General features: G+C 37.4%; 1 protein-coding gene across 5 annotated transcripts in view; it reads left to right on the top strand.

The window, feature by feature from the left end:
- Positions 1-1,987: 1,987 nt before the first annotated feature.
- Positions 1,988-12,122, top strand: part of ANKRD13C (ankyrin repeat domain 13C) — an 88,782-nt gene continuing 78,647 nt past the window's right edge. For all 5 annotated transcript variants that reach the window (XM_027613663.1, XM_027613655.1, XM_027613647.1 and 2 more), the window contains exon 1: positions 1,988-2,745. In XM_027613663.1, coding sequence (XP_027469464.1) covers positions 2,301-2,745 — 445 coding nt within the window. In that variant the 5' untranslated portion in view covers positions 1,988-2,300. The remainder of the gene's footprint in view (positions 2,746-12,122) is intronic.

The raw sequence follows: 12,122 nt of genomic DNA, 5'->3' as shown, positions 1-12,122 counted from the left end.
TCTGCCTCCTAGGGTCATTTCAATATATTCAAAATGTATACCATCTAACTTCTTCTGGGTGAGCAACAAGAAGCTTCAATTCAATATGCCAAAACTGAACTAATTTTTTAAACTCTTACCTCCTCTAGCATCACTCTTACTAACTTGGTTCATGCTCTCCTAATTTCTCATCATCTGAATTACTGCATACTTCTTTAAAAAATAATTTTTTTCTGATTAATAAAAACAAATACTTCTCTGTAAAAAATTATTCAAGTAATGTAAGAAATATGTGATTTAGCAATCTCATCTTCCAAAGATAACCACTGTTCTCTCTGTGTGATGTATATATTCTGCCAGACTTTTACATGCATATACTAACACACTTATTTTTTGATTTATGCAGTGGTCTGTCAGTTTCCGTGCCTCCAGAATAGCCCCGCTGTAATTTATTCTTGATACATACTTTTTAAAGTATGGGAGAGTGAGTGACTTTTCTAAAAGGCAAATCTCATCATGCTATTTCCCTATTCAACATCGCCAAAAGGCTATCCATTTTTGTGCAATAAAGTCTAAATTTTTAAGAAGACATAAAAGTCCTGCATGACCTGGCCCTTTCCTACCTCTCTAGCTCTAGAATCAGGCTGGATTGTGCTACATACCATTTTGAAGCATTGGGCTGGTTTTTCAACTGCCGAGGGAAGATTAAAAATAGTATCACATGGAGATAACAGCATATAAAGTGCCAAGCATACTGCTTGCCTTAGAGTTAATAAATATTGGCTGTTGTGGAAGAACAAAATGTTTTTGCATGTATGTGTTCAGTCTCTCTTGCTTTCTGAGTAGGATCCTTTGAGGTGCTGATTAGGTAATGCTTGAACATAATTGGAACAACCCTCACCCCCCCCACACACACACAAAAGAAAAAAGAAAAGAAAGAAGGGCAGAAATAGTTTGATTTGAATAGATTTGAGAGAAGATGGGAAGTGAAAATCTGAGTGGCAGGGAAGGATGAAGAGAGGCCAGTTGCCAGTTCCCACAAGTTATTTATTTACTTGCGGGGGGGGGGTGGAGGTGGCAATAAAGTTTAAGAAAGAAGAGTTTTGACAGAAGCAACTGTCAGTGTAAGTAGGGCTTTGGAGAGAGAAATGGGTGAAAGAAGACCTTTAGGATATCTCGCTAACTCTCCTCCCTTCTAGTTCCCCACAGCTTTAGTTATTTGGTCCAGACTTTAGGGATGTTAGATTTAGGCTACTTTAGAATTTGACGATGGGTCCAGTTTGGCCAGGAACTAGCCCAGTGATATCCCAGTTACACAATTATTTGCCATCCTTTAATGTCCATACCCCTGCTTGAAACTCTGACACCTGCTTGAAATTCATTTATCTAACAAAACTTTGAGCGACCTCCCTTCTCCCCATTTGCTGAATAGCCTGTTTTCCACGGTCAGCCCCTAAACTACGGTGACTTTTCTGACACCCCAACACTAAAATTTGTCCCTATTTTGTGTGTGTGTGTGTGTGTGCAGTCCAGCTCCCCACATTCGTCGCGCAGTTGAAATACTGTACACCCAACTGTCTTGCCTCCTCTGCTGAGCTCTTTGGAGCCAGGAGTGGCGTTCTATAAAATTCCTAGCTCAGTATATGGCACAGAGTAGATGCTTAGTAAAATGGTTAGTGAACGAGTGTCTTGTGCATCATCTCCCTGACATCATATCCTGTGTGCAGTGGCGTCAGTTTGCACTACTCTGCAGGAGGCCCAGAGGTCCGAAGGTTTAAGTCATCGTTTATAACGTGCATCGAGTATCTCAAACGCAGGTTAAAAGTTTCAGACTGCACAGAAAAAGCACGGCCACCGCGATTATCACGTCCTTAGCTTGGGGCGGAAACACGGTGCCTGGGAGGAGCCGGCTCTGGGTTGCTCTCTGTGAGTGGAAGGTGCAAGGGAGGGAGCAGGCAGCTCACTTATCGCGGTGTTTCCTCCGTCCTCCCGAGGCAGCTCTCGCGAGAGAAGTCAGGGTAAGATGGCTGTGCCCTGTTTTTCCGTGTGAGGCAGGCGGCTGCGGCAGCAGGGACAAGGATCCTGGTGTCGTGGGCACCTGAGCTCTAGCTCCCCCCAGCGAGCGCGCGTCCCTTAGTGCCTAGGCGAGAGCCGGCTCTTCTTTCTCCAGGAGATGCGTTTGTCCCGGCCTCGGGGGCGCTCTGAGAGTTCATGCTGCGCTGGAGGCGCCTGGCCACCGCTCTAATCGCCTTGCGCCGCTGCAGCGCCAGCTCCGTCGCGGGCGGTGACCCTCCCGGATCCCCTTTCTGCCCCTGGCGGCGATGACCGGGGAGAAGATCCGCTCACTGCGGAGAGACCACAAGCCCAGCAAAGAAGAGGGGGACCTGCTGGAGCCCGGGGATGAGGAAGCGGCGGCTACCCTCGGCGGCACCTTTACGGGAGGCAGGATTGGGACAGGCGGCAGCGGCAAGGGCGGCAAAGCCTGTCATAAGATCTTCAGTAACCATCACCACCGGCTGCAGCTGAAGACAGCTCCGGCCTCCTCCAATCCCCCTGGCGTCCCGGCCCTGCCGCTGCACAGTTCCTCCGTGACTACCACCTCCCAGTCCCCGGCTCTTCTAGCGGGCACCAACCCCATTGCTGTCGTCGCAGATGGAGGCAATTGCCCCGCACACTACCCAGTACACGAGTGCGTCTTCAAGGGGGATGTGAGGAGACTGTCTTCTCTCATCCGCACGCACAATATCGGACAGAAAGATAATCACGGTGAGGAGTGCTCGTCCCTCTCTCCACCTCTCCTTTCCCGAACCCAGCCTGTGCCTCCCCAGGCCAGTGGAATCCTAGGCTTCTCTCCAGCCGACCTTTCTTTCCTTTCCTTTGCCCATCATCCGGGCCAAATGCCTGTAAATCATGACCGTTTCAGTAATAGCATGCCAGTGGTCAGGGGATTGGTTCTTGTGGGTGCGAAGGAATGTTTCCTCCTTGCCCACTTCAGAGTTTCCTCTGAGAAGCTGTTTATCTTTGAGACAGGCCTTCAACGTTTTGATTTTTGACAAAGAAATTTTAAATTGCCTCTTATCCAACCTGGCCTTCTTCCTTTGTTTATGGAACTGTTTCTTTTCTTTCTTTCCCCCTCTCCCACCTTGGGATCTCGAATTTTGAACATATAAATGGCCCACCTCCCTTCATTACTCAGGTACAGATTCCAACTTGACTGCAACTGGTTGTGATTCCTACCTGCCATCGGGTTGTCTGTTTCTTTTTCTCTGCTTTCATGAAACTTAGTTTGATACAAAGTGTCTACACTATACTTTTGAGATGGAATATAGAATGCTTTGGTTTCTGAAAGCCACAAGGTAGAAATTTGTTGGCATTTGATACCTAGAGCAAGTAAGTGACTTGAGTAGCTAAAATTTTGTTGGAGTTTTGAGTGTTTTGCTTGTTTTACGTAATTGCTAATAATGTTTCATCTTGATGACTGTGACTAAAAATAGTACTATGATTTTTCATAGTAACTTCATCATAGCCTATATGACAAAATAGAGTATCATTTATTATTCAAGGACTGTATTTCTACTTTCTTCCTTGACTAATTAGCTGAATTTTTTGTTTCTTTAGTTTTAAAAACATAATGTGATTGAGTTGACATATAAGCAGCAGTACATTTATTAATGAAAACTAAACACATATTTTCAACATTTAATAAGCCATTTTAAATTGGGTAATTGACAGATATAGCTCTGCTTTTAACTGAACATGACTGTTGTATACATTCAATTAGAACACACTCAACTCTGTGTTCAAAATAATATATAACATTAATGAAATGCTCGCCTGAGGAATAAGCTCCCTTAATTCCATTGGACTCCAGGCTTCTTATCTAAAATTAGGGCAAAAATTGAGATAAAAAAATAAGATTTCTATTGGTTGTATAATTCTCTAACAGCTGCACTTGTATCTGAATTTACAATATTGTAATAATATCACTGTCATTTATCATAATTCAAATCCTCAAAAAAGTACCTGAAAGCTGCACCCAGTTTTTCATTCCTACACTTATTTAATCATTTTACTGTTGTTGCAACAAACATAATCTTGTTTGTTGATGGTAATTATATTCTAACCCTTTGGGAAACAGTTTGTATTAGGAGCTGTGTTGTAGTTTCAGGTTATTCGTTGTTTATTAGGAAGTTTTTCAGAGTTGGCCTTCATAGTGGGTGTATGTATATATGTAGGTATGTGTGTATATATATATATATATATATATTTTCATAGGGTCATTACCTTTAAAATATTTACCTTGAAATATCTGTGAAAACAGATAAAAGTTTCTTTTTGAGAGTTAATTTCCTTTGAAAGAAGAGATAGATGAATATGACTGACAAGGTACAATAGGATAGTATTTTACAATTGATCCTCTTGGTTAATCACAGAAGGTACTGAATTATAGGATTATTGGGCTTCCATATTCTGTAATCCAACATTTTGGAGTTGGTTTATTAAAATACTCATTCTGTTCAAAGTAAATAGAATCCTAAATCTCTTCAACGCTTGTCCTTTATCCACTCAACTTCACTTTTTAAATTGCCTTGACATACCAAATGTTTGCATTTACTTAGCTGCCCTTGTACTGTTGATACCTCTGATGACTGTAACCAGTAGTTCACATACCTCTGGAAAGTGTCCTTGTTTTTTTTCTCTGCCATATATTCTCACCTCATGCTGTGAAGTCCCCCAGCAAGAGTAGGTTGTATTTAATGTGCTACTTCTTTAGTCCCTTTTTTTCTGTAGCTGCATAATTTCCCCATTACGTTCCTTTATTTCCTGATATTTTCCTAACCTGGGTACTTTATTTAGATTTTAAGAATATTTTTTCCTTCACATTACAAAAGATAAATGCCTTTTAAGTCACCAAACAAATTAAAGCTGTGTACTTGGATTGTTATGACAGGATAAGTGCATAGCAGATTCATACACTCATACAGGTGCATCGCAAGGCCATACAGTCATACCACATCATACCACATAGTTAGTTTTATATTCACCAGAGGGCGTACTTCTAGAACATGATGATGATGATGATGATACGATTTACTGAGTGTGTCAGCACCGTGTTAAATGTTACTTACATTATTACATTTAATTCTCACAATAACCTTGCAAAGCAGATTGTTTTATCCTTATTTTAAAGGTGAGGAAAGTGAAACCTAGAGATGTAAGGAAACTTTGCTAAAGTTGCATACTTGGTATAAATTGCAAAGCTGGAAACTGAACTAATAGCTGGGACTCAAGTCAGTGGTCAACCTCTGTAAATATTTCTATTGATTAGGACCCACTATACTGCACAGAAGTAAATTCTAATGTGTACTGTGGTAACTTACAACAAAGTTTTTTAATATATATTTTCCCATTTAGTCCTTATAGTAGCTTTTTTTTAAAGAGTTTATTTATTTATTTGACAGAGAGCAGAAGCAGGGAGAGCAGCAGGCAGATGGAGAGGGAGACCCATGCGGGGCTTGATCCCAAGACCCTGTAATCATGACCTGAGCCAAAGGCAGATGCTTAACTGACTGAGCCACCCAGGCGGCCCCTTGTAGTAGCCTTATGGAGAGATTTTGCCATTTACAACTTTTCAGAATTTTTCTGTAGAGTCCAAATCTCTGACTCTTCTTTGTTCTTTGGCTGTTTCTTTTTTTATGTAATGGCACAAATAAATGGGCTACCTCATCCACATGATAGCTCTTTAGATATTTGACAAGAGTTATCATGTACTTAACTTTAGGTTAAACATTCCTAACTTCTGTATCCATTCGTTGTACGACTTGGTTTATAAACTGCTTAGATGGCCCCTGAAATAGTAAAGACTATATAATTATGTTAAATAAGTAAATGAAAATTTTAATCATCTTCTTTCAATGAAACTCAGTTTGTTAATTCTTCCCTTTGAGGATGGTGCTCAAGACTAACCTTATAAGTAAAGACAAAAAGGAGACTCTATTGCTCTAAGCAATATACGTTTAGTAATTTATATTACTAAAAAGCACACACTAAATAATACAGTGCGAGAATATGTTAATTTTTTAATACTGCTTTTTCTCAAGTGATTGGCTATCTCTCCATTTTCTCTCTTCTTGCAGTTATTTTTTTAACCTAAAACAGGACTTTACATTTATTAAATTTTATCTTGTTAGTTTTGATCCTTTATTCTACCTAGCTGGAAAGCTTATTGAACCTTAATTTGGTCACTGTTTAGCTCACTATTCATTAGCTCTTTGAGTTTCCAGTGATCTCTGATTCGATAAACTTTTTTTGGAGTGCGTATGTAATGTATATTTACAAATTACTGACTTGAATAGGAGCAAGGATCAAGCTTTTTCTTTTGTGGTAAAATGTTGGTTGAGTATGATTTGCCTTTTCTGAGTCATCAGTTATTTTGAGGAATACTGTATTTGGATCCAAATGTATCTTTGAAATGTAAGTTAAATACAGTAATAGGTATAACGTCATGAATATACTATGTTCAGATATGCCAAATGATTATGACTCATTGTATATTTAGTAAAAGCATTTTTTTGGGGGGGTGGGGGAAAAGATACATTAAATGTACACAAATTTTATTAAACTTTATATCTTTAGTGTATTTTTAGTTCTATATTATTTTTTTCTTTAGTATAGAATTAAAGTTTAAGTCTAAGCCTCTCTTCACATTGTAAAAATTTTTCTGAATCACTTTTTGCCATTGGTAGTTAAAGTATCATGGTGACATGCTGGTTTTTTTTTTTTTTTTTTAATAATTCCCATGGTAATGAGTTTTACTTCTTTAGCACCTTTAAAATTGAGAGTGCTTATGAAGCATATAGAACACTTTCTTGGTTTTGACTGCAATTCCTATTTGTTAAACTTGTAATTTTGTTTTTTCCCTTGAGTTAAATATCCTTAGACGTAAAGTACTTTGCCTTGGACATTCGTCAGAAACTTTTAGATACCAGAGTGATGAAAGTCCTTGATACATGAGTTGCTTAAACCAGCCTTTCCTAGATGTGAGAAATTTCTGATGTGTTCTGAGAGATTTGGCAGTTTCTACAGCCTTTAATTACATTGCCTGGCATGTGACAAGCCATCTTCTCCATACAGTTAATTTTTATTTTTACTGAGTTGTAGCATAATCTTTGTGTAGCTAATTTTTATTTTTACTGAGTTGTAGCATAATCTTTGTATAGCTATTTCACAAGGTGATTACGAATTTCAAATGTGAGTTAAATTTCAGTTGAGAATATTGCTGCCAATGTTGGTAACTCAAGGGAATGGTAATGAAATGGTTAATACGTATAGCCTCTCTGCCTGGTGGCTGGCAGATTTCTTCAGACAGGGATTTTAAAACATCTTAATTTCAGAATGATTAAAAATATATGTTTGAGAATTGAGGCATTAGGATAATCTGTTTGGTGCCTATGTGGTAGGTTTATTTTGGCTTATTCTATATACATCTTTAAATTTCCTTTTGATATTATTTTCTCTGCTTTGTGTTTGTCACTAAAATCTTTATGATGGGTGGTGCAAGAAAATAATGCATCTTACGTCTGTTTGAGAAGTGACTATAAAGTTAGACTTTCCATGGCAAAAAAAAAAAAAAAAAAAAATTCTTGAATTAAGCCTTAGGTGAACAGTTTTGGCCAGGGAGGTTAAAATGATGGCACATCTTTTAAAAGAACAGTAATAGTTTTGTATTTTTCTCCTCTTTTTTTTTTTTTTTTTTTTTTTGGTCTTTTCTGGACTTTGTTTTTGAAAGGCAGACCTCAGTTTGTCTTAGAAAAAAAGTGAAGTAGTTTCTGGAGGCTTAAGATAATCCATTAAAGTGTCCTGCACCTTCACTTAGTATGAGGGTGTTTTGGCAGTGAAATCTGTCACTTCACTGATCTATCAGGGTTGATTCAGTTGATCTTTATGACAATGTGAATATGACCTTCCTCTCATCTTTTCCTCCATGTGCCTCTCCTAACAGAGTAGGGCTGTCCTTGCGTTAAGTGGATATGTTTCCTGATGGCATTACTATAAGTATTAGAATGTTTCTTCACACTTAGAATTGTGATGTGAACACATCTGCAGAGCTACCTCAGAAGAGGGTGGGGGGGGAATCCTCTTCTCTCCTTTCTGTACTGAGCTATAATAGGAGCAGGAATTCTGACCTTTTAACTTTGGCAAAAAAGGAAGCAGAAATGAACAGTTATTGACCATGTTCTGTTTTTTGCATCCTCAATAAGGTAGGAGAATTCTGGAGAACTTGAATAACAGAATTCTAGGCAGTCTGTCCCAAGTTAATGTCATTCTTGAGTCATAGAGATCTAATGCATAGTACAGTGTAATAGGATGCTTTGGGTTCTAGAAAATGAGCATAGTTCCTCAAAACTTGAGTGGGGGCTGGGCAGACCAAACAGTGGGTTCCTGTTCACATACTATTTATTTCATTGGGGGATAGATGGAAGATCAGTTTTAGAGCAATACTGAAGCATGTAAAATGGGGTAGGGAAAAGAGAAAAGGTCTTTTTCCTGTCTGAAAATTATGAATGGTGTTTGTTATCAGGATGTATGAGGTTTAACTGTGTGGCTTGGTTGAACTTCATCTATTCTTGAGCCTGTTACTCTTGTTGAAATTCCAAAGATTATCTGCCAAACTAGAAGGCTGTCTCTGTATTTGGACTTAGATCTAACTTTGAGACCATGCTTCTATACAAACTGGTTTTTATGAAATTATACTGTTTACTTAACTACTGAAATAAGTAGATATAATAATATCTACTTTGTGGGGCATTATAGTCTCAATTGGGAGACTGCAATTGAAACTATTTTAACTCCAAAGGCTAATATAATAGTAATATCCACAGATACCAGTATCGTACTCTCACTTGTGCTGTTAAGTACCTTTCAGCAGAAGACATTCTTGTTCTTGAGGTTTAGATAGTACTTCAGTTGCGGTTTTATCTGATACTTTAATTTATACTGCCTGTCAGTGTGCTAAAGGGTTAGGTTTATTTGACTCTCCTACAAGTCATCTTTAATCTACTGGTTTGACTTGGTTTAGAGTATTTGGATTCTTGGCTGTAGATATTTATCAGGCATGTTAATGCATGTGCTGTCTTACTCAGCACTATACTGAATTCTATAAAAGCACCTATGCTGTGTTGAATATCCTCTTAAGCATATATATCCTTTGGTTGGCTTTCATAGAGAATCATGTGGAGACCTGCCTGGGTCCGGGCTGGAATGCTTTTTGGAGAGTATAAACAGATTTTAACACTATTCTAATGGTTCTTTATAGTTATTTTTTTCTTTTCTTTGCTCATTCATTCCTTCATTTAACCGATACATACTGAACTAATATGTGACAAGTGTTTAGGATGCTGGGGTTACAGCAATGAACAAAGTGGCCAAAGTCTCTGCTCTCATGGAGCTTACATTCTAATGGGGGAAGATAAACTAATAAATAATGTGGTATGACTGATAATGATAAATATCATGGAGTGAAATAAAGCAGGGTAAGGAGAATAGAGAGGTCTGGGTGTACGGGGGGGAGGAAGTAGTAAGTATTTCATTGAGGCCAGGGTCAGGGAAGACATCAGGGATAAGAGAAATTTAAAGTCACCTAAAGAAAATTAAGGAACAGCTATCTGGCAGAACAGAGTTTCAGACAGAGAATAACAAATGTAATGGTACCATGTTCAAGGGGTAGAAGGAAGGCCAAGTGTGGCTGGTCCAAGAGGAAGAGTGGTAGGAGATAGGAGATTTGAGAGGTAGCTGTGGGTATAAGGTTGTAGAACTTTTATAGACCGTTGTTGAGAATTTTGGCTTTTACTCTGAGCAAAATAGGAAGTGAGGATTTTGAGCAGAGGAGTAACACGATCTGATTTTAAAAGACTCAGTCTGGCTGCTATATGAAGCAGAAACTTGGATGGGCAAAGGTCAGTTTAACATGCTATTAAAAGTGGGGGTAGCTTTGAAAATAATGAGAAGATAGAGCTGGTTAGGAGTCTATGATGGATGTAATATTATATGTGTATGTGGGTTTTAGTAGTATAGTACTGTTTATGAGAGAAAATACAAAAATTCTCCCTTTTTTACCTCTTGCTTGGATGGGGCTTGAAGGTGTCTGTAGAAGCTGGAGCTATGTTGGTTCTAATACTTAGAATTTCCTGTTTTCTCCCTAGTTAGGGCACAGGTGAAATCAAAACTATTTCTATAATAATATAAAGTCATTGCTTGCCTTTTTCACTATGCTGACATTTTTGCCGATGGCACAAAAGCAGTGGTGGGTAAAGTTTTTGGAACCTGAGTACGAATCAAGGCACCGAAACTGCTAGTATTTATTGCGTATTCACTGCCACATACTTGTAGTTAAAAGAAAAAAAAAAGCCAATTTCACTTAATGTCTTTGATGAGGCTATAGAAATGATTAATTTTATTAAGTCTTAATCTCAAGTACTTATCTTTTTGATACTTTTTGTGACATAATGTAGATTTTGCATGATGTTCTTCTGCATAATGAAGGGAAAATAAGGGAAAACATTTGTATAGTTGTTTGAGTGGTAAGCCAAACTAGCAGCTTTTGTCATGGAACACCGTTTTTACTTGAAAGAAAGGCTTACAGACAAACTATGGTTATTCCAATTTGGATACTTGGCAGAAATTTTCTGGAAAAAAGAATGAAGTGAGCCTGTGACTTCACAGAAAATAATTGGTAGCATTTGTTGCCAATTGAAAAATTCAAGCTTTGAATCAAAAATTAGAATTTGGGAAATTCGTCTTTGTCACACTAAGGTTGATAGTTTCTCTCACTAAGTTTGACAGCTTCCCAGTATTTAAAGACTTCTCTGGTCAGATTGGTGATATTACCAAATGTGTTTTTTTTTTTTTTTGTATAAAGAAATGTGTTGACATTTGGAAGATCTGTATAACTCAGTCAACTTGCATTTTTCAGATGATCAGTGCATGATGTTTCAAAATCATGCATCAGTAAAAGATCCATTTAAAGTGCAAGAGAAACGAATGGATTTCAGTGTAACTCAATAGAAAAAGTTTATTGATATGGTTTTGGATTTAATATTGCAGCTAACCTTTAAGAAATCACCACTTACTGAGTTTTGGTGTAGTTGCAAAGAACATCTACAATTATTTAAAAAGGCTATTAAAATACTTTTTTTTTTCAACTGTGTATCTTCTGAATCTAGATTTTCTTCATATACTTCAAACCAAAGCAAATTTCCACGATTCAGTGCAGAAATAATTATAAAAATCTAGCTGTGTATTAAGCCAGACATTAAAGAAATTTATTTTAATTTTTAAAGAGTTTAAAATAGCACACTCCTGTCATTTATTTTTGTTTTAGAGAAGTTTTTTTTTCATAAAAAAATTATATTGATATGTAATGGAGTTATTGTAAATGTAAAATTAATAAAGTTTTACAACATTTAATTACTAATATAGTAAATATCAACAGATTTGTCCATATAAATAATTAATCCATATAAAAGATCTTTAATAATTCTTAAGAGTATAAAAGGGGTGTTGAGACCAAAAAGTTTGAAAACTATTGGTCCAATAAAGATTTTAGAGTCATGACACACATTTCTAGATATATAATTTTAGGAAGTTACCTAGCTATTATTAGCTTTATTTTTCTTACCTGTGAAATAGGAATAGAATTTGTCTCACAGGGTGTCAGGGTAAGATAAGGTTTATAAAGTATATAGCATAGTGTAAGGCACATATAATAGATGTCCTGTAAATCTAGGCTTTTGGTTGATTTGCATACTTTAGCATTGCAGTGGTCTTAATGTTACTGGAATATTTTTTTATTCATTTGACAGAACAGAATTCAGTTTATTTACCAAATTAGAACCAAGGCATCTGATTTCAGATTTGTGGAAAGTTGGCAGAAGGTTATTTTAAGTTTTTAGTATCTTTTATGTAACAAATTAGCTGAAGCAGCAGGTTGAGGTCTTAGAAAATTGAGGGAATAGTAGAAGAGGATTAACTGGGACATTTGAGCACTTAGTTTCATGGTATTCTTGGCCAGTAAAGAAAATCCAGTGTTGGCTAGAGTGGGAGGGGGGTGAGGATGAAGAAAATAATGATGATTTGCATTTAAA

This window comes from Zalophus californianus, chromosome 4, assembly GCF_009762305.2.
Source record: "Zalophus californianus isolate mZalCal1 chromosome 4, mZalCal1.pri.v2, whole genome shotgun sequence".
In the NCBI taxonomy this organism is placed as follows: domain Eukaryota; kingdom Metazoa; phylum Chordata; class Mammalia; order Carnivora; family Otariidae; genus Zalophus; species Zalophus californianus.
Note: the sequence above shows the minus strand (reverse complement) of the source record. Positions and strands in the feature narration are given on the sequence as shown.